Source organism: Zootoca vivipara, chromosome 6, assembly GCF_965207765.1.
Source record: "Zootoca vivipara chromosome 6, rZooViv2.hap1.1, whole genome shotgun sequence".
Taxonomy (NCBI): domain Eukaryota; kingdom Metazoa; phylum Chordata; class Lepidosauria; order Squamata; family Lacertidae; genus Zootoca; species Zootoca vivipara.
In genome coordinates, this window is record NC_142589.1 from 67,695,844 (window position 1) to 67,718,986 (window position 23,143).

At 40.1% G+C, this 23,143-nt stretch overlaps 1 protein-coding gene across 1 annotated transcript in view; it reads right to left on the minus strand.

Annotated features, from left to right (window-relative positions):
* Positions 1–23,143, minus strand: part of RLF (RLF zinc finger) — a 27,433-nt gene continuing 4,290 nt past the window's right edge. The window contains exons 2-8 of the mRNA XM_035119430.3: positions 15,925–16,079; positions 13,223–13,304; positions 11,896–12,028; positions 9,533–9,735; positions 8,797–8,933; positions 7,328–7,469; positions 1–5,178 (exon numbers count right to left, since the gene is read on the minus strand). Coding sequence (XP_034975321.1) covers positions 445–5,178; positions 7,328–7,469; positions 8,797–8,933; positions 9,533–9,735; positions 11,896–12,028; positions 13,223–13,304; positions 15,925–16,079 — 5,586 coding nt within the window. The 3' untranslated portion in view covers positions 1–444. The remainder of the gene's footprint in view (positions 5,179–7,327; positions 7,470–8,796; positions 8,934–9,532; positions 9,736–11,895; positions 12,029–13,222; positions 13,305–15,924; positions 16,080–23,143) is intronic.

Sequence of the window (23,143 nt, forward strand, 5' to 3'; positions counted from 1 at the left end):
TGGGTGAAAAAAATTCATTTTTATTGAAACTCATAACTCAAAAAATATAAGATGCTGTAGTGTACAATATGTTACACAAAGCACCCTGAGGTGCACATTCAAGTCAAGTAAGAAGTTCCATCCTCCCTCCCTCCCCCCTCCCTCGCCCCCTTGGTACCCTAAGTATTTGTTCCATATACAATCATGCACGTTTACTCTGTAAGAGGAAGCCCCCCCTCCATTTTCTGTTAATTAGCACCAAAATATCTGTTCTCTCTCTCTTAATTTAACAGGGGAGCTATATTAACTCAGCCAATACTGTAGACAGATGTCATACATTCATGGAATTGAACAGCCTAATCTAACTTCAACACCATGTGCACTGAACCAATTAGCATCCCCCCCCCCGAAGTGGAGGAAGTCTCTCCCCCCCCCTTCTCTATTTTTTAAATTAAACACAACAATTTATGAACTTTCCACACAAAGGTGATCTGTTTTTTTTGTTGGGAAAAAGTCTATGAAGGGCGAGGATAATGTACGTCTTTCAATAACAACTACTGGTCGCAAATAATGAAGTTGTTTTAAGGCATTGTCCCCACAATTTGTTAACGCCTTGTCCAATATGGCCCTCAGATTTTCCAGGGAAGGGATCGAGGGAGAGTCCGTGGATAAGAGAGGCTGCATCCCTCTCAGCTGCCCATGAGCTCTGGAGCCACTGTTCTTCTTGGACACAGCTGCTGCCGGGACAGTTTCATACGCAGTCTTGCCCCGTGTGTCATCCCTTTTGAAGTCTTTCTCTTTTTGTACCACCATACCCAATTCATATCTGCCAGCCGGCTCCCATTCATCCTCAGAGTCGTCATCGTCATCTCGTTCCTCACTTTCTTGAATGAATTTTAAAAACGAAGACTCAAACCCCATTGGTTTGAAGGACTTTAAATCAAACGGCTTTGGCGCAGATTGCTTCTGCATTTTATCTTTTGTAGCAGAAAGGGGAGGAGGGTTTTTAATGTTCTGCTGTGCTGATGCACACTGCCAGTCATTTACATCTTTCTCCCTTGGTAACTGTACACCTGACCTCACACAGTAGGAGGGATTTTCTCTTCCATCACTTCCAGGCAAGTTGTCTGCTTTACACCGAGGTGACTCCAATCGACTACATTCTACAAAACACCTGGTTTTTGGATTGTGGATATGTTTTAAAGTGCCTGTATACAAAGAGACACCAGCCTCCTGGGCCTTGTCACTCCCACAAGAGCTGCCGTTTTTACTGCTTTTATCATCATGATTGCAGACCGAGTTTGGAACACAATGCCCTTCATTTTCATGCTGATATGCAGGGTGCACTGTAACTTCCTGCTTAGAGTCACTGTTTGCCTCTTTATTTGAACCCTGACTTTCTTCTAAGCAGAGGTCATTTATCACAGTACCACATTCGACACATAGTACAAGCTCCTCATACTGTTGTTCTATATAAATACTGGTCATCTGATGGGTACGCTTATAGTGTCTCACAATACTGCTTTCCAGTTTTACTACAGAGGGACACCCCCGAACCATGCAAGGATACTGTGTCTGATTGCAGTTGTCTCTGCACATTTGCAGGGCTTCCTCCCTTGTTCTGAAGTCATATAATTGCTTTCCTTTGCTTTTATTATTCTTCTCAGATTTCTCATGGATCCGTTTCTTTTTCACCCTCTCTTCATGCCTGAGACACTTATCTTTCAAGCACCTTTGCTCCTGTCCATCTTTAAGGTGGGCCGGTTTTTCTTTGGCAGCTTCCGAGACCCCATCATAATCACTGTGTCGAAAATATACATGTTGAGAATAGCGGCTGTAAGTTGTGAAAACTCTGTTGCAACCATTAAGGTCACAATGAATTTCAATCTCTTTATTTATTTCCTCCTCCTTAGCATGCTCTTCCATCAGGTGATGCTTCAGTTTGTGGAAGGAATAAAATGCAGCAGGACACTGGGGATGGTGACAAGGAAATCTCACGGATTCTGTTTCAGAAAGCACTTTGGAATCCTCTACATGCTCCAGGCCATGAAAGTCACTGCAATGCTTAGCAAGCGATTTAGAACACAAGAAGCGTTTGCTGCACGCCTTATGTTTGCAAACAAATATTTTTTTACATTTGGCAAGTTCCCTCTTTGTTCTCGCTTTGTCTTTTTCTAGGCAGAGCTGCTCTTTGTTATACTGATGCACCGTTCTGTAGTGCCGAATCAAACCTTTCTGATTAGTAAATGCAGAATTGCAATTTTTATGAATACAATGGAACGGCTTGTGGTATTTATGCAAGATGTAGCATAAATTTCCTTTGGCAACTGTTCTTTTACTTCCCCTCCCCTCTCTTGCTTCTAGTCCTTTCCGGTGGCTTTCCAGAGCAGACAGTTTCATCTGCTTGCCAGTTACACAGCTTTCTGCTTCTTCACCAGACTCCAGATCTGTTTCAGAACTAAGCTCCTCTTTCTTTGGATGACACTGCTCGTCTTCAGCCAGATTAGCTTGGTCATCAAGTTCTTCCTCTGTATTGGCATAGAAATCAGACATGGTATCATTCAGTATATCCTCAGCACTCTCATCCAGATCCTCAAAACTCTCACTACCAAGTAATTTCTGAGCTGCTGTCATATTGCCAAGTTTGTGTTTGTTTCTATAATGGACTCTAAGATGTGTTTTTCTTGTAAATGATCTTTGGCAAATATGACATTTAAAGGGGGAATACCGATGTCGAAACATGTTCAACTGAAGCACCATCTCCTTTGAATAATTGTGTTTTCGAACATAATGCGTCAACAACGCTTCCCTGGTCACAAATTCACATGTGCAACCTTGACGCTCACAGAAAAATGGTTTGGCTGCCAACTGGGTAAGGTATTGTTTTGGTAGTTTGCCTTGCTGCTCTTCAGGGAAATAGTCTGAGGTAGATTCATCTTCAGAGTTTGGAGACTGTGACAACCTGGAAGAATTTCCAATATGACCACTGGAATTTTTTAAACTTAAATGCTTCAAGCCCAGGAGAAGTTCCAACATTGCATCTTCTGAACTGGACACTTTAGAAGGTTCAAAATAGGAAGTTTCTGGAGAAGAAGGATAAAATTCTTCATTTAAATAGCATTTGCTATTAGAACTTGTATTACAATCTATAATGCCTGGAGAGTCTGTATTTCTACATGAATGATATATGAGCTCTGGACTAGTATCTCCATCAATATTATGACTATCACTGTACTGAGTAATATCATTAGTTTTCAGATCTAGCTTCCTCCTAGGTTTGAAATGGTAAGGATGAGCCCTTCGAAGATGTTTTTGCATGCCCTTTGAATTTTTGTACGTTGATCCACAGTCTTCAAAGCCACAGGTAAATCTTTTCCCATCAAAATATACAGCCACATTCGAATACCGCTCTCTCAAATTGGATGGAAGGAAGACTTTCTCACGGGGTAAGTCACTCCCAGGATTTGCCTGGCCACAGTCTACTGCTTCAGTCAAAGGTGTCAACTGTGTCTCACTGGCTAGGCATGCAATATTGCTTCCTAAACTGCCATTACTTTTGCCATCCACCTCTCCATCAGATATAGCTTCTTGTTTAACTTGCTGGGTTTCCTCTGAATTCGTAGATTCTTGCTTAACCTGCTGGATTCCCTCTGAATTTGTAGATCCTGAAGGCAAATTAAGACTCTCATGCAGATCAGAAGGACCTTTTTGTTCAAACACTTCTGAATCTGAAAGGCAATTAAGACTGTCCCCAGAAACATTTTCTTCATGCTTAATCTGTATCTCCTTTATTTCACCATTTGAAATATGCATCGACAGGTGATTTGTAAACTCAGTTTTGGAATAGTAGAATTTTTTACAGCCACTAAATTTGCATGCGAAGGAAGCATCCCTAAAATGCTGGGCTTCATGGTGGTAGAGCTGCCCCAAGTCACTGAAAACAATGTTACAACCACTGAGCTCACATTTATAACGCAGATCGTTGTGCTGTTGCTTGTGATGGAGCAGCTCATTCACTGATCCAAACCTAGCATAGCAGCCCACTGACACACACATGTACGGCTGAGGGCCACTGTGCACTTGTTCATGCTCCTGTAGATGGAATGCTGAAACAAAATGCCGCCTGCAGTATGAACACTTCTCACGCCTGTTTTTCATGTCCAGGTAGTGCATTGCATTTGGATCATTGTTTTGGTGTTCTGCTTTCAAGTGAACACTTAAGTACTTGAATTGCTTAAACACTTTGGAGCAATCCGTGCCTGGGCATGGGTACAGGTCCCTGTCCTGCAAGTGGCAGTTTTCTAGCTTACTAAACGTGACGTAATCCTGCGTGTTGAGTCTGGGTTGTTCACACTGTGTTATTTTGAGTGGCTGGTTTTCTCCAAGGCCTACAGAAGCAATTCTGGCTAGACTGCTCTTTGCCAGCCTCTCTTTCTTCAACAGCAACTTCTTCTTACTACGGTATTTTTTACTCGGAGGCATTTTTACATGTTCCATCACATGCGTCACAAAGACATCTTTCCTCTTGAACTTTTTTATACACACTGGGCATGTATAAATGCCATCTTCCATATGCATCTTAGAATGGTGAAGTATTCTGGCCTCTATGCATTCCCTTTTGCAAATAACACAGAAAAATTTGTACTGAAGCCACCTCTGGTACCTTTCTGAGGACCCAATGGGCTTTTTAACTCTCACTCTCTCTTTAGGTTGATTTATTATATCTTGACCTTCAAAATTATTATCTTCACAATCGCTTAGGAGACCATCCAACAGTTCAGTTTCATTGAACATCTCATTGCAACTCAGATCATCCTCTGACTCAGAAACTTCTTTTCCTAACAATTTGAGACAGTGTCGCTTCAGAGTTTTCCAGTCCCAGAATTCTGGATCAAATGGCCAATATGCCTTTAAAGCCAACAGCAGCTCACAACGGAGGGAATTTGGAACTGCCGCATTTTCTTCATCCAATTTTTGATCTGGCTGCAGGTAGAGCTCTTCTAGTAGACTGTATCTTTCCTCGCTTGGCTCAAGTAAGTATTCAGTGAGCTGGCATGCTCTTCTTACTTCGAGGTCTTCCGGCAGAAGGCATGCAATTGTTTTGCATACAGAGGTCTTCATGCCATCATTTTCATTTGATCGGAGCTGCAGGGCTCTCACACATAACAAAACAGACACAATAAGGCCTGCTTCTTCTGCCTATGGGAAAGAAGAGAGCGCAAGTCAGATTTTAATTTAGCCCCCAGGGACATCTCTTAAAGACAAAGGAAACACAACTGAAAAACTGGACAAGATATATGGATAAGTTTTCATAAAACTCTAAGAGTTGGAAGGGACAACGGTCATCTGCCCAATTTGGGGCTCAAACCCACAAATCTGAGATAAGTCTCACACTCTACCGACTGAGCTATCCCTCTCGATCACAAAGCGATTACAGATTTGAGTAACCCGTGGCCCTCCAGATGTTGCTGGACTCCCATTCCCATTAACCCCAGTAAACATGGCCAATGGCCAGGGATGGTGAGAATTGTAATTCAGAAACATTAGGATGGCCACAGGTTCTCCACGCCTGGATTAGAGGGCTATATATACAGGTGAAACTCAGAAAATTAGAATATTGTCAAAAAGTACATTTATTTCAGTAATGCAACTTATTATTTTTTATTTTTATTTTTATTTTTACAAATGCTTTCTTTTGGAAATTCCACAGTAATAAAACAAATAGTTACAATAATACAAAAATAAACACTGCTATTACATTTTATTAATTACATTCCATTTATAATTGACCCGCCTAACGACAAATAATTACAATTGCAACAAATAAAGGCTTGACATATCTTGTTTTGCATGTCATGCATCTATCTCATATATTGGTTTCACCTGTTAATAAACAAATGCACTTTTCGATGATATCTAATTTTCCAAGTTTCACCTGTAGATACATACTCTGGCATTTCTTATTTCAATCAACTTCAATGTTTTACCCCCCAAAACATACTGTGATTTACTTTCTTAAAATTAAAAAAGGCAACAAAATAATAAAAAGGTTACTTAATTCTGCCATGGAGTTCACTGGCACACATATTATCTTCACAACAACTCTGTAAGGTAGATTAGGCTAAGAAATAATGACTGACCCTAAGTCACCAGCTAAGCTTAACTGATTAGTAGGGATTTGGACATGGGTCTCTGTGCCCTTCTCTGATATTGTACCCACTCTACTACAGTGGTGATTCTTTTTACCAGCTTGTTAGGCATTGCCAGAGTAGAATTTGCCAACTTAGGGCCCTGCAGATGTTTTGGACCACAGCTCCCATCAAGCTTCTTTTTGAGTGGTTTGAAACATGTAAGCCACTTTGTGGCATCAATTACACACAATTTTGTGAAAGCCATTCCCAAGTTTTTAGGAACTAAGTATACTTGGAATTCTGAAGCAAATTTATGTATCTGTCGTACCTTGGAAATCAAACGCCTTGCAAGTCGAACATTTTGGCTCCCAAACGTCGCAAACCCGGAAGTGATTGTTCCAGTTTGTGTACGTTCTTTAGAACCCGAACGTCCGAAGATCCTGCAGCCAGTCAGAAGCCAGCCTTGGTTTCCGAAGTGTTTTGGAAGTCAAGCGGAATTCCAGAACAGATTCCATTCAACTTCCAAGGTAAGACTGTATAGAGATATGAGTGTGTGAGTGTGTGTGTGTGTGTGTGTAAACTGCATCAGATCAAGATATCTACTTGTAGATTGTCTTCCGTTGCACAATGGCAAGGATTTTTCAACTTCTTTGCTTCTGTACTATGTCTTATCACTTCCTATTTCGACTCAAAAGTTTTGCTGCTGAATTGCTTCCTTTGTCTTTTAGATAAAGGCGCTGAAGAAACATCAGTAGTACAGAAAAAGAGCAACATCAATACAGCAATAGAGTAAAAGCAGAGTTGAATCTACTGTGTGCCAATGTCCTCTAAGGACTAGAATGTGAAGCCTTGGAAGATAGGAAATTCGGCTATGCAAGTACTCCTTATCTAAAACAGAAAATAGGCAGCCTGAATCAGTGGCAACTCCAACAGGAAGCAGACATAAAGGGCGAGAAATGTACTTGGCTGAAGCAAGAAGTGAAAGGGAAGAAAAGTGCAAGTGAGAAGGCCAGAGATCTAGTCTGACTTGCTGCTGTGAAGTTCAGGTGTTCAACTTGTCATGTGCCTAGCCATCAGAATGACACAAGGTGGCCATCAATTGTGTCTTTCCAGGGTAGCCAACAACAGAATGCACCCAAATGCTACTGAATTTTTGTTATTTGCTGAAAGTACATAGGTTAATTCTGTGATAAACTGCTTCCCAAACAGGCACTTACTTCAGCTTGTATGACTCTAATTAGGAAGAACAAGTGTTGCAGTGTCCTAGCAATGATGCCAAACTGCCGGCAGCGCTCCAGAAAGGAATCTAAAGATGGGTCAATTCTTTTTTGTAGTTTGCTCCAAAATAAAGTCAGTTCCCTACGGAGAAAGTTTAGGACAAATGCTTAGTTAGAGATCCAGTAGTCAAGCTTAACAATGGTTTAAACATGAACGTGCAGAATGCTAGTGCATGGGAAGAAAACTATGACTTCATACATAATGCTTCATACATAATGCCCAACACCACAGCATATAGTAGACATATTGTAGCACTTTCAGGGCTCCAGAATATTAAATGACAACTGACAGGAGTCAAATAATGTATGATATTGGATTAGGCTATACTGAGCTATTGGGGCAAGACATAGAAATTGCTTCTGCTAGCAGAATAAAAGTATGGGGCAGGGGAGATGTCTGAAAGCAACTCATTAGAAGCAATACTGAGAAACTAGGAAGGCCAAGATAAGAAAAAAGGAAAGAGATCATCTGAAAAGTTATACAAAGACTAATTTCTTTAGCAAGTCATACAACTAAGAGAAGCCAAATAAATGACTTTCAGTGCACCTCTGAGGTCTCATCTCTCTTCTCCCCCCCCCCATGTCTCATACTTGACCTGAAATGGGGGTCCTGAGCTGTGATAGCTGACACAGTTACCTCTGGTTGTTACTGGTCTCCAGCTCCCTTCCTTCCTGGCTAGGGATGATGGCAGCTGGAGTCCAGATGGCTCCCCATGGTCTTGAGATAGAAACAACCCTCTCTTCGAGGATTTATTTTTCAACCCTCATCAAACACTGTTCTAACAACAATATCTTCTATTTTATACCCAATCTAACCTTTTAACCATTCCTGATTTTTTTTGGGGGGGGGGAATATTTAACATCTGTAAATCCTTGTCAAGCATGCTTCCAAGCATCAACATTTCTGACAGTTAGCCTATTTCTAAGATGACATTAATTTTGAGCATTAATTTAGGTAAGGAATAAATTAAAGGTAAAAACAACAACACAGGACTGCTTTTGGAATATATGCTTCATATAATTGCCTGCATTCAGGCAAACCTCCAAACTTGAATGATCAAGGTGGAGGAGAGCAGAAAGCCCTGAAAGTAGAGATCATCACTGGCTTCCACTTCTGGCTAAGAGGCAAACCATGTTTTTAAATTATCGTTTCAAATGCCCCCTACTGCTCATTCTGGATTCTCCACATTGTAGTTTGAAGGATTTTCTGTGTCTAGCATTAGTTTGTTCAAGAAGTGCTCTAGAGGTTCTTGAAAAATGGAAGAGATGTACTCACAATTGTAATGCTTGTTGTTTAACGAATGTAAATACTTTGTTTTTAAGAAATAAATTTCATTCACATAGAATGAAACATTCTCTTTAATGTGAATTACTTTGATGGCCAATGTGAAAATAATATATGGACTTACCAAGAGCAGTACACATTTCCATTTTGAAGCTGCTGAGTGAGGTAAGTTGTACAAAGAATGAATGCAGTACTATCTTGACCTTCAGCTTCCAGATTACATATCATTTCCAGGACCTCTTTGCAGTCCACCTTTGCAATCTTTCAAAAACAAAAATCCAGAAGAATTCTATTGTAAATAGTTTCATTCAAGACCACTTTGCAAACACAAAGGTACTTTCAGGAAGACTTCTCTATCCTTCTGCAATCGATAGTTTGTGCCACTACAGTAGCTGTGTTAACGTCCATATTGTCAACAAAGGCATAGCCGAACTCTTGCTACTTGAAGTGCTAAAAGCACCTAAAAACAGTGCAGTTCAGATCTTATATTGTGCTGCTTTATTGGCCTGAATTACAGTGTTTAATTTTTAATGGCTTGTTTTTAAAATTGTCTTTCTATTGTTCACTCACTGTGGGGTTTTAACTGTTATAAGCTGCTTTGAACAGGATTTTAAATATCCATTAACAATGTTACTTTGTCTCAGCAGAGGCAGACTTCTAGAGGTGAATCCTCTGCTCTATAAGAGATCCCCCTCTCTCCGCAGCAAATATCTTGGCTTTATTATTAATATTTATATATCACTTTTTACCACAACAGTAGTTCCAAAGCTACTTCCAGACCAATACATTTTAGAAATACAAAGCACAATTAAAAGGCAATTAACAGGTAACACCACCAAGATCAGAGCTTGCCCACTCACCTCTTTGATAGATTCTTCAGTTGGAAGCATGGAACACAAGCATGTGATGTAAGCTTGGAGAAATGGCAATGTATTTGAAATTTCTGTGGACTCTTTGCACAGTTTGGACAAGGAAGCAGCTTGCCGAAGGCGGTTTGTTTTCATCAAATATTTTATTCTCATCTGCATAAAGACTGGTCCTTCTTGTTTAATCAGTTTGTTGACTGGAAAAGAAGTGGAAAATATTTTTGCACACACTATTTATCACGAGATTTTAGCTGAAGCTAAACAGCATCTAGCAGCCTATTTCATGGCCTTCTGTTCTAGAATTCCTGAAACTTTTTAGAATTTAAACCACATATCCATTGGGGGGGAGGTGCAAGGAGAGAAAGTTTTTGGTTGAGGCAAAGACTCCCAACAAAACAAAGGACTCATCTTGCCTCACATTTATCCCCAAGTAAAGGCGGTGACCATTTCACACGGGGCTTCTGTTTCTGCCCTGAGCATATATAAGCCCTGCCCTGCCCCCATTCTGCCCTCTTCCAGGTCCAAAAGTAACCTGCGCATTGGCAACTGCGCATCAATTGGACGAACCTAAAATGGTTGTAGCCTGTAATGAAAACAGTTGGAAATGATCTATGGTGGGTTTGAGTTTGCAGTTCTACATAGAAACAGTAATTTGTGAATGACCCATCATAAGCAAGGGAGTGTGGCATAAATACCTGGGAATTCCTCAACTCTATTAACAACATTCTTTCAGGAAAACATCCCAACGATCTAAAGGCTGGATCTAAAATGTGCTCTTACACTAGTGGTAAACATTTCCTGTTCGCAGCACTGTATGAGAAAACCCAGAAGTTCTTCAGACTCCAAAGGCTTCTTTTACAGCCTGCACTAAAGACTATATGCTACAATCAGTATTTTCCTAATTCAATATTCCTCATGTTTTTATGTGATGTAGTTTGTGATATAGTTTGTGCCATAAAAAAGGCTAATATGCCACAAGATTCTGCTTTTGCTTCTCATACTATAATGCAATCAAACACATTGTGGTGCAGCACTGTGAGAAGTCTTCCGCTCTTGCGCAAGAGTTCCTGGAACAGCTGAAAAATATTTTCTCTCTGTGCTTTGTGGTTCTTTGGATAAAACCCTCAAATCTTATTATATGAGCAGTTTCACAGCAGATAACGAATGACAGCCATATGTAATAAAAGGAGTAGGACACAGTGTTGGGAAAGAACGAACAAGAAGCCGGTGCTCTGATTCAGTTTTACTCAACTGTATCAATTTATGAGCTGATCTCCCTTTCTTTACAGCTCCACTTGAGTGAAGTAATGCTTTACATCTGCGAGCACCATCTGTTTACCTCTGGACTACAACTCTCACCAGCTAGCACAGCCAAGCTGGCTGGGGTAAATAGAGTGGTAGGCCAAAACATCTGGAGGGCACCAGGTTGGCAATGACTGGCTTACAGTATCCTACTCAACACTCTTCTACCTTCCCTAAAATACATGCAGAACAAAAACAACTGGTTTAGGATCTAGCAACACAATATAAAGTATTCTTTGAGAGTAAAGAATGATTAGCCATTCTTCTTGAAGGGGCCAATTGCACATCTTCAATAGAAATACACTCTCAATGCATACAAAATGCTTTTTCTCCATTCTGTGCTGTTCTAGTGACACCTGAAAGGCAACAGGCACTGCTAATCCTTACAAAGTGAGCAGGGCCCACATGGTTCTGGCCTTTCCAAGAGTTGCAGAGTTTAAACAGAGAGATAGAACACAAAGTAGCAATATATCCTTGAGTATGTTTGCTGTTGCTGCAATAGTAAGCAAGCTTTACAGATACAGACACTTTATAATGGAAGTGGTAGATGTAGGTTACATATTAAGAACACATATATTGTAAAGGCAGCTTCCTTTGGAATAAGCTGTTTAAGGAGAATAAAGTATGCTGTTTCCTGCAGCTTCTTAAAGATAGAGTTGGACAAAAACTGCCAGAGATGTTTTAGATGCTACTGTTAGATTGACTCAAAAACCATTCCCTTCCATCCTGATGTCTAGGTCGGACTCCAATAGAGTGAAATTCTTGGCCTAAGTACTTTTCTTCACCCTAGAATCTAGGCCAAGGCAAGCTACCGTAGCAGATAAGGGAATGCTATAGGACTGGAAGAGTGAAAATGACATCTCAGGATTCATGGTAAAGCTCTGCATGCTCTTCACAGCAGCAGTTGATGAACACTTATCATCTTGCTCAGTTCTTTAGGAGCAAAATGTTTCAGTGTGAAAGACTAGCTACTGCTCACATCATAACACTGCTCACATCATAACAGTGATGCCGTAATGGAATTCTCATTTAAGGTACAAGTCTCAAGATCTTACCTTCTTCTGCTTCTACAGGCTGCTGTGATATAATATTTAAGAGAACTGGATTCTTCCATACACCTTCCTTTGAAATGTCAGCCAGTGTTTCGAGGCTGTTGTCTCCAAATTTAAGTAAAGCATTATGGGAATCCTATGTTGGAGAAAGAGATAACAATTATACAACCTTCCGTAGACATCTGAAGGCAGCCTTCTCTTGGGAAGCTTTTAAAGTCTGGTGTGTTGTGTGTTCTTTATATTCTGTTGGAGGCCGCCCAGAGTGGCTGGGACAACTCAGTTTGATGGGCAGGGTACAAGTAATATAAACTATTCTTATTATTACTGTTATATAAATTCCTACATTTCTAAGATTTCAGTTGGGATCACTACAACTAGAGTTCTTTCGCTTTCCAAAAACTAAGTTGTAGGACAAACAGACACTACACAAGGCTGTAAGAAAAGGCTGCAGAAATACTGAATTTTTCCAGCATTTAATTACACTGGGTAATATCTAATGAAGTCAGAGCAGAACCACTGAATATCTTTGGCTTTGTTAATATGTCCCCCACCATCATATTTAGAAAAGGTTTTTTATTCCATTTCTATTGTGAGGTACATAGCTTGGAAAAAGTAGTAGATACAAAGGAAAGTATCATACACTTAGTCATGTTGAGATCATACCTACAAGTTTATGTAATAGAAATTTCACTATATATTGTACAGCAAGTAGCCCAGAGTAACATAGCCTTCCTTACATCAAAACATGGAGAATTCATAACATGCAGTGAGTGGGTAACCATCCATATCTCCTACAATAATCAATGAAATTAGTCCATTCTTGCCTGAAAATGTGCTGTCTTGTGCTGTTCTCCTAGTCTGATAAAGTAAATTACTTTAGCCATGATTAAAGCTTTGTCCTATATGTCACCATGGCGTTATTTAATGGTACATTTGACTATCTCCATTTAATTCTCTGAAGGCTGTGCATTGTCCCCTTCTAGCAAACATTCCTCCTTTTTTTAAAAAAAAAGTCTCCCTAAACCTCTACTCCCAATGCGAGACAGGGGATATTGCACTACTGGAGCGCTCTTCTATCACACAAAAAGTTGCAAAAGGATACTTACAACTTCACTATATATTAAAGGCTGTATGAAGAACTAAAATTCATATAAGACATCCAGGTAAGGTATACTTAATCATAATGTATTTATTCCCATTTTATACTGGATTCAAATAAAAAACTACCACAAATACCACAGCCTATTTAGTTATAATTTGAAAATAGGTATTTCTAGATGCAAACTGTTGAAACAAGGTCATCTGTAGAATAGAGATGAAAAATACTTGCCTGTATAGACTGAAACAGTCTTAACAATGGTTCAGACTGCTCCTCACTTTCAGGCACAGAAAGCAGTAGTTCAAAACAGCTCCTGAAATAAATAAATCACAGAGCTAAGCGAGTTAGGACCACCATTTTGGAAGTAGCATGTTGGGTCATTTTGTACCTCTGTTTATAATCTCTCTAGGTCAAAAGAATGTGGAAAACATAGTAGAAAAGAGCTGAAGCTGTTAAGCAGTATAACAATTGCCACTCAGTGATGCTGCTTCCCATGAGAAGAACTCAAGATAGATGCACTGTAACAATATTTAGTTGGAATTATAGCACTGAATGATTTTCAGGCTGTATTGGCAGCTTATTCTTAACAGCATCTTTGACCTAAGAAAACCAATGTGATGCATAATAATGATCTTGCAGATTCATTCACATTTTGAATTTTCAGGTACCGAGTTCCAAAGAAGTATCGTTTATAATATATGTAGCCCGGGAACAAAAGTAGATAGGCTCAAGAGTCACTAAGATGCAGCATGGGGAGAAGATGGCATGATCCATGCCATTTACAAGTTGACAATAATGCTTATTTCTCTACACATAATTTTAACTTGTATTCCACCGTTCTTCAGGTCAGTGTATACAGGGTATACAGTGTATTCCCCTTCCCGCAATCACAAGTCCCCCATGAGACAGATTAAGACTCCCTGATTCAAGTGCAGCTCTCTATCCACTACACCGCACAGTCTCTGGTGCTTCCCATTGTCCAAAATTTAGGAAACAGATAGATTGGTAAAATCCTAGCAGTTACACATGATCTCAGCAGAGTTCACCCCACCTCCTGATCACTTAAGCAAAAATGGAGGGGAGTAATCTTTGTCATAGAAAGGATCCTGAAAGTGAAGTGGCCCTGGTTCTGGAGGATACACATCATAAGGTGTACATCCTCCCAGCCAACTCCTCACCCTCCTTTGGGTCTCAGGTTAAAGAGAAGCAACTGGTATCCATGCCAAACTGCCTGCCCAACAGGGGGATTTGATTTAAATCAAATCAAATCGATTTAAATCACGGTTTACATCACTAGTCAGTAAGACTTAAATCACTTTTTTACAGAAAGACTTATTCTTGCTCTTATAATCTTAATATTTACAACCAGATGAAGCTTTCATTTTTGGAATAATAAATTTTCGGAGTAGTTTTTACAGTTATATCAAAAATTACTGATTTGGTTATACTCTTAAGAAATACATAGACAGATAATTATGAAATTATTGTGAGGTTTAATAAGTTAACTGTTTATATTTGGACAACTTTTCTGCTGTACTTTATTGGAAGGAGAAAAATAATCACTTCCTTAATAACAATTTAAACAATTTACTTAACTAAAACAATAACATTATAGCATATGTAACCATGTTTGTTAACTGATGTGGTTAAACAATTTTGGAGCAGAGAACTTCAGGGATTCCTGCTGCAGGACTGAAGTTCCAGGTACAGACTTACTGTTTGGACAATGTCAGGCAAGCCCTGGGAAGAAGGGCCTGGAACCAGTGAACTCTTCTTAGTTGACTGGCAAACACTTCAAGGTCTCGCCAAGGACTTGAAGTTACTATTTCCTCCACCACCACCCCTTTGGATTTGCTTCTACATTCAGGTGCCTATTCTGTACAGTTAAGTGTTAGTGCAGTTGTTGGAACCCAGTGAGATTGGTTGCCAGCCCTAAAGCGCCTTCAGGACTTGCCTCAAGTCTGAGTTGTAGAGACATGCAACTGACTTGCACAATTATTACACAAAGATCCCAAGACTTGAGTATTCTGCACTTTCATTTTTACTGCTTCACACTTAGCTACTTGTGCAGATGTGTTCCACTCCAAACAATCTATTCATTGAACCTCTTGGAACTTGATTCTGTGTACAGTATATAAATTTGCAAAGGAACAATGGGATTAAGGTTTTTTCCTCAACTCTGTATGTTAATTTTATAACTTTTTTCTGTGAAAAAAGGCATGTTATCTGTGCAGACACAAATTCACACTTCTGAGAACTGCAAAAACAAGCATCCGTGATAATATCTTCTTGTTAGAAAAAAATGCCCCAAATAATCTTACAGAAACCTCTGGAAGAGCATGACATTTTGAATGGATTAATGGAATTCATTTACCAAAAAAATTAAACATTGCATATAAAGCCTCATGCTACATAATTAAAAACAAATCCTTATTTCCTGATGAATATCCTTTGGACTATAATGTAACTTAAATAGAAAACTATCTTTAGAAAGATTTTTCCTCCAAAAGCACTTTATTTTTTAAAAAAATCCAATTTAAATAAAAATTGATTCAAATCAAAAAATCCATTTTTTAAAAAAATAATTGATTTTTATCCACACTGCTGCCCAAGAGACCGCAGCCTCACACTCTTGCCCCATGCTTTGCTGTCAGTATACAGACCCCACAATTTCCTACAACGAAATGGGATGTCTGCATGCCAGAGATGTGAGGAGAGCATTCCAACTTACACTGCCTTTTCGAAAATATAGTTGTTTTCACCTTTGGTAATGACCTTCCCCCACCCAACGATGTATGCAAACAGGCATCCTGCTTTGTTGATACAGGGAATGCTATTTTCCATATCGGACAGGTGGGCACAGTAATTTGAAAATCACTGCTGTTGATCAAATTCTCTTTTCTGTTAAAAAGTCATGCCCCAAATGTACTTACAACACTAGCCTGCCAATTACCAGAAGAACTTCTTCACATTCGGTAGTCAAGTAAGGTCGGGCATTGGCAAAGCTCTGAATGGCGACTTGATACACTTCCAAGAAAGGCAGAACATGCTCCGAAGCACCCGGATTGTCAGCATATTGTAGCAATGTCTATAAATGAAAAGATGTAATGCGGTAATATTTGTTCTCAACTTTAAAAATTAAGCTATTTCAAGGCGATGTTATAATTCTATGCTGAGGATATTAAGCTTTTCAACTTCTCTCAAAAGCAAAAACAAAGGAATGGCAACCTTCCACTCTACTCTTTTTTGCCTTCTTCCTAAAGCAAAACTACTAATACTAATTACCATTGTTTATGGACTCTCAAGAATGTACATCCTGAAAGAACTGCTATATGATAGCAGTGGAGTATAAGCTCATGAACGAGCAAGTTTTATCTACATCCTTTTGTAGACACAGCACCTGCACTCAAAACAGTCATTATATAGCCTCACAATGAAAATGTGTATTCACATCTTGTGGGTACGATTTAACATCCACCACATTTGCCTACATGGCAATCACTTTTATTTCGTTATCTTGGGAGGATCACGTTCACCAAGCATATAGTGGCACATCCCAAACCCATTCACAAAAGCATAATGCATGTGTATGCTCACAACCAGTAATGATGATGATGATGATGATGATGATAATAATAATAATAATATATTATTTGTACCCCGCCTATCCGGCGGGGTTTCCCCAGCCACTCTGGGCGGCTTTCAATAAAAATTAAAATACATTAAAATGTCAAACATTAAAAACTTCCCTAAACAGGGCTGCCTTCAGATGTTTTCTAAATGTCACGTAGTTGTTTATCTCTTTGACATCTGATGGGAGGGTATTCCACAGGGCGGGTGCCACTACCGAGAAGGCCCTCTGCCTGGTTCCCTGTAGCTTTGCTTCTCGCAGTGAGGGAACCGCCACAAGGCCCTCGGCGTGGACCTCAGTGTCCGGGCAGAATGATGGGGGTGGAGACGCTCCTTCAGGTATACTGGGCCGAGGCCGTTTAGGGCTTTAAAGGTCAGCACCAACACTTTGAATTGTGCTTGGAAATGTACTGGGAGCCAGTGTAGGTCTTTCAGGACCGGTGTTATGCAGTCTACTATCAAGCAGGACTGAGCTATGCATTGCATACACCTTGCTAAGGTATATGGAAGACCCTGAAAAGCTAAGGCCAAACCAGGCGAATGTGGAAAATCTATGATCAAGTTTTCCCAAAATATTTTTCTTTCATTAAAAGCAGCTGCAGAACCAGTAGCATCTCTGTCTTCCTCCCTTTCTGTGTTTAATGACAGCTTGTGAAGTAGTTAAGTCAATCAGTGTGTTGTCAGGGGAAGTAGAGGGAAGAAACCACATCCCTGCAACCTCACCATCCAAATCCCTCACATAGTTGCTTTTTTGGGGTGTCTTGGTGCTACCTTCAGGCAGGTTTTCACACCCCAGCATTTAGCAAACCAAGAGGTGTTTTCCAGTGAAAAAAATACACCAACTCTTGTGGCTCAGCAGAAGAACTATACTAACAAATAACTAGACCAAGTTCTTAACATCTACTTTACTTTTGTTTAAACATGAAAACAAGTAATATATAGTTTAAGAGGAGTTTTTTTAAAAAATCAAAACATTACAAGGAATCATTTCAACAACTTAATCTTTTAGAATTTTACCACAGCTGTTATAATGTACCCAGAGTCGAGTCAGGTAAAGTGCTGATGCAGCCTGTCTCACCTTGAGCTCAGTCTTACATACTATTATTTCTCATGACTAAACAAAATTCATGGACCTCTACAGCATTTAAAAATGGCCAGTCTACATGCCAAAGCAAGCCATAGCAAAAAGTTAGCTATGGCTTGCTATGACATGTGAACCACCTCAACAGTCTTTCAAAATTATTTTCTAGGTTTCACTAAGAACTCATGGCATAAACCGAGTGTGAAAACTTTGGTTTACAGGCCAAAGCTACATCCACCTGTCCTACGTATGATAATATTTGTGACATCTTCTGATATCCAAAAGATCAGATGTGCAGCAGGTAAAGTCATTCTCCAGGCCAAAAGGGGATTTTCAGGCACTTTGAGGCCCCAACTACCAGCTGATCAGAAGAGAACACTATGGGATTACAGTAGCAGCACTAGGGAGTTCCCACTGGGAACTTCATACTGCAGCAGATGGAACTGGAGAAAGTGGCTTGAATGTATATTGCTGGAAGAAGTGCTTTGCATCCAAACCTCTTTCTCTACAGAAATGTTAAAAGGAATGGTTACAGATACAAGCCTTGCCTACCTCTCTGAAGGTACATCCCCAGCATCAATCAGGTGACTAACACCTGCCAAAAGTTCAAATGAGATTGCTCAATCACCTCAAATGTGTTCCCACGGACCTATTCCAAGTCAGTTTGTGAGAGGTGAGGAGATATGGATCATTACCTTCCCTGGCCTAGTGTAACGCTTACATTTTCAACTTTGAACTAAAGTCTTCCTAAATCAGGTTTATTATTACATCTTTTTTTTAAAAAAAACCCTTTATAGGAAGAGCACTTTTAATAGAAATACAAATGAACTATAAATTGGCATTTGACCTAATTGAGTTGATAGGAAATCCCTTTTTTAATTATTTGCCCTAAGTTAATTTAGGTGACAAAGGTAAATAAAACAAAAAATAACTAGCTAGAAAGCTGCCATGGTGACAATAAATCAAACCATATTTTTCATCAATACCTCTGACAGGTACATCTTATCATGGATCCTAATCCTGAACACTGCTTGAGAAACACACCTTTCTACTGGCACAATATAACATCTTCAGTGTTCCATGTGCTTTACTTAAAAAGGTAAAGGGACCCCTGACCATTAGGTCCAGTCGTGACCGACTCTGGGGTTGCGGTGCTCATCTCACGTTATTGGCCAAGGGAGCTGGCGTACAGCTTCCAGGTCATGTGGCCAGCATGACTAAGCCGCTTCTGGCAAACCAGAGCAGCACACGGAAACGCTGTTTACCTTCCCACTTGGAGCGGTACCTATTTATCTACTTGCAATTTGACATGCTTTCGAACTGCTAGGTTGGCAGGAGCTGGGAGTGAGCAATGGGAGCTCACCCCATCGTGGGGATTCAAACCGCCGACCTTCTGATCGGCAAGCCCTAGGCTCTGTGGTTTAACCCACAGTGCCACCTACTCACTAATCCTTTCAATTTCTTGTTACATCAATTTTATTCTGATAATCCAAATGGGCCTAGTAGAACTTGGCAGAGATGAATCATTAACTTTCCAAGTATTTTGCTGTCTTTGTTTTCCTTTTCCTGTGAATATATCCTCAAGTGGCATGTGCTGACAGCTTGACAACACTGCCCTGGGAAGTTACAGGCAGGTGTTTTGCATGAGGTCTGCACATCTAAGGGGACTTTGGGCTTCTGTTTCCTCAGCTATAAGGCACTCCAGTCACATGGCAAACCAGTCAGTGCTTTCCAGCGCAATGTGCAATTCCACATAGGGATCTGCTGTTCTAAATCAAAAACCCCATAGGCATGCTCAAGCCCTTGGGCTCAACCTAAACTTGGTACTTGACTACTCAATTGTTTCAAACCACTTCACTCTGTGGGCCTAATTACATTCATCCAAGCTCTCTGAAGAAGCCATGTGGGCAAAATTTCAGGATGTTTTAAACTGTGTCAATCCTTCTAGAGAACTACAGTAGCCCCAATATACCCCGTTTCCCCTATTTTAAGTCGTAGTCATAAAATAAGCCATAGCAGGATTTTTAAGCATTCAAGGAATATAAGCCATACCCCGAAAATGAGACATAGTGATAGGCGCAGCAGCAATGCCGGCTGCGGGAGGAGGAAAAAAATAAGACATCCCCTGAAAATAAGCCATAGTGTGTGTGGGGTTTTTTTAAAAGGAAAAATAAATATAAGACGGTGTCTTATTTTCAGAGTAACATGGTAGTGCTTTTTGCCACCAGTGCAAAAGGGAAAGCTGCAAGATTGTGTCTACCAACTGCTAGCAGCTTGAATGTTGTTGTTGTTGTTTAGTCGTTTAGTCGTGTCCGACTCTTCGTGACCCCATGGACCATAGCACGCCAGGCACTCCTGTCTTGCACTGCCTCCCGCAGTTTGGTCAAACTCATGTTCGTAGCTTCGAGAACACTGTCCAACCATCTTGTCCTCTGACGTCCCCTTCTCCTAGTGCCCTCATTCTTTCCCAACATCAGGGTCTTTTCCAAGGATTCTTCTCTTCTCATGAGGTGGCTTGAATAGTGGAAGTTAAATTTAAATGCTTGTATTTTTTTACTCTTTTTCCAGCATCTTGCAACCACAAGCAGTTCTAAATGAATTATCAAATATCATAGCTAAATAATCTCACATTTGTACAGCTCTAAATGTACTTAAGCTCACTGTCTTGTTTAACCAGACTATTCAAGTATTTGGCCATGTTCTTTCATTAGTCTGAACACCAACCTTTCCTATGATTATATATATATATAAAGGTGGAATCTTATTTTAGCTTTCTCCTTTATATGATCTAAAGCAAACAGGGAGAAGCTTTTTATCCAGTCAAAGGTTTATGGAGTAAAGGGGCAAAAAATACCCAAACCACTCATTTGTGTACACACACACACACACACACGTCAATCGCTTGCACACTATCTTAGATCATCCTAGTTAGTCAAGTAATAAATAAACAGCCAAGATCTACAGCAGGTGAGCATTCATGAATATAGGAATATAGTTCCTTCTGCCTGTCAGCAGCTAGGGTCAACTCAATACTTAGGAGGTTCATAATTAGAAGGCTTTCTCATTATACTTCTTAAACACATTTATTCTGTAAGTTTGTACATGTATGCAGCATCACAGAACTTCCCTGTCACACCCAGTACCTCACCAGCAATAACCACAGTTTTATCAAAGTGCTACACACTGCTTCCAACACTCTATGCCCTATTTCTGTGTGTCAATAAAACAAATGTGTCAATATGATCATCAGAAGTTGGATTCTGGAAAATCTTAGGGCTTGCCATCCCCAGCAATACTTATTTCCACAAAGATTTGTTGAGTGCATTAACTAGAAAATCATTTCGCCCAAATCCATATTTGTGATTCTAGAAGACTTAAAGCATGCTGGAATGGCATGAACTATTACTTTTGAGTTTTGACATTCCATACATATACCTTGATGCTGTGTCTCAACAGAAGTTACCTTACTAAATTATAAAGAGGTGAAATACAATATACTAAGGATACATTCGAATGGAGGGACTAACTGGTACAGAACACACCTGGTTCTTACAAAAGATACAACCTATCTGTACTGAAACAAGCCAAACTGATCATAGAATTGTAGCATTGGAAGGCGTCCTGGGAGGCATCTAGTCAAACTCCTTGCAATGGAGGAATCACATTAAGAAAATATGTGAGAACCATTAACAGATAAGAGCATCATATACAATGGAACTAGAAATACTGCTGCATTTCAACAGTGGTGATCGTGAAATTCTTGCAGGCATGCTTGCAAGCTCTTTTTCCATTTAATTATGTCAGTTCAAACATCTCCCACTAGTTGGAATTAGTTTTGGCACTGATAAGGTATCAGTGATGCATCATTTAACTATGCAGTGGTACCTCGAGTTACAAACACCTCAGGTTACAAACGCTTCTGGTTACAAACTCTGCTAACCTGGAAGAGTTACCTCGAGCTGAGAACTTTGCCCCAGGATGAGAATGGAAATTGTGTGCCAGTGGCACAGTGGCAGCAAGAGGCCCCATTAGTGAAAGCACGCCTCTAGTTAAGAACAGTTTCAGGTTAACAATGGTTAAGAATGGACCTCTGGAATGAACTAAGTTTGTAACTAGAGCTACCATTGTAGAACTTACTGTTTTATAGAGTTTGCCCATTTCTACAGTCAGATCACTAGAACAACAGAACTCACTTTCGTATTTAAAAGTGTATCCCTTTTCTTAATTAATGGTACCCCACATGACACAGTTTGCAAATTTTCTCAATTTGTAAAAAAAACTGCCCTTTAAAAAGAAATGTGACATATTTTTCTGCTACTTCCTTTTTTTCTGGATCATCAGTTCTCCCACTTCATGAAAGCTTTCTCTCAAGTTCCTTCCATCTCTAATGTTCTCTTTGGTTGGTGTTTTTACGTGAGCTTGGTAATTTTATTTGTTGGGTTTATGTATAATCAAGCATTTGCCCTGAGGATACATCAAGAACAAAGTCAATCCTTTCTCATGGATGAGTAGGATTTTAAAGCAACCATCACCTGCACCCCTACGGTAGCTTCTCCACCTGATATCCTACTGCTTGTTGACTTCTCATCTGCTCAATTCACACTTTACATGGTTGCATCCCCAATTCCTGTAAAAATAAAACTAAGCCATTTCCACAAACTGTGCAACACTATCAAAAGGGAAGGAAGACTAAATAAGAGTGGAGAGACTCTCACACAGCATGCCACAGAAAACAAAACAGAAGCCCCAAATACAATCTCACTGAATTTAAGAGCAGTTCTCAGAGGCTTATCTAGTCCAGAATTCTATCCTCACAGTTGCCAAAAAAAATGTCTATAGGAAGTCCACAAGGACATGAGCGCTATAGTACTCTCACACAGAAACCCAGTCACTTGTTATGGCCTTGTCTTCCAATCAGCCTCTGTTCGGCCTGCATAAAGCAATTGTATCCAGATTCCACTAAGCCAGGGATAGGCAACCTAAGGCCTGGGGGCTGGATGCGGCCTAATCGCTTTCTCAATCCGGCCCATGGACGGTCTGGGAATCAGCGTGTTTTTACAAGAGTGGAATGTGTGCTTTTATTTAAAATGCGTCTCTGGGTTATTTGTGGGCATAGGAATTCGTTCATTTCCCCCCCCCCAAAAAAAAATACAGTCCGGCCCCCCACATGGTCTGAGGGATGTTGGACTGGCCCATGGCTGAAAAAAGGTTGCTGACCCCTGAACTAAGCTCATAGCATACTTGGAAAGCTGCTGAGGTCCCAGCACAGCCCGCCACTGACATAATGAGTGGCTATCAAGTACTCATTGGCAGTGTTAGAAACTCAGATATATAAGCTAGGCACAGAATAGCAGCTTAAACCAGAGCTATAGTCACCAGAACAGAATGCCATTGCCATTTTGGGGCCAGGCGGCTCAAAAGTTTTATTTTTCAATACAACT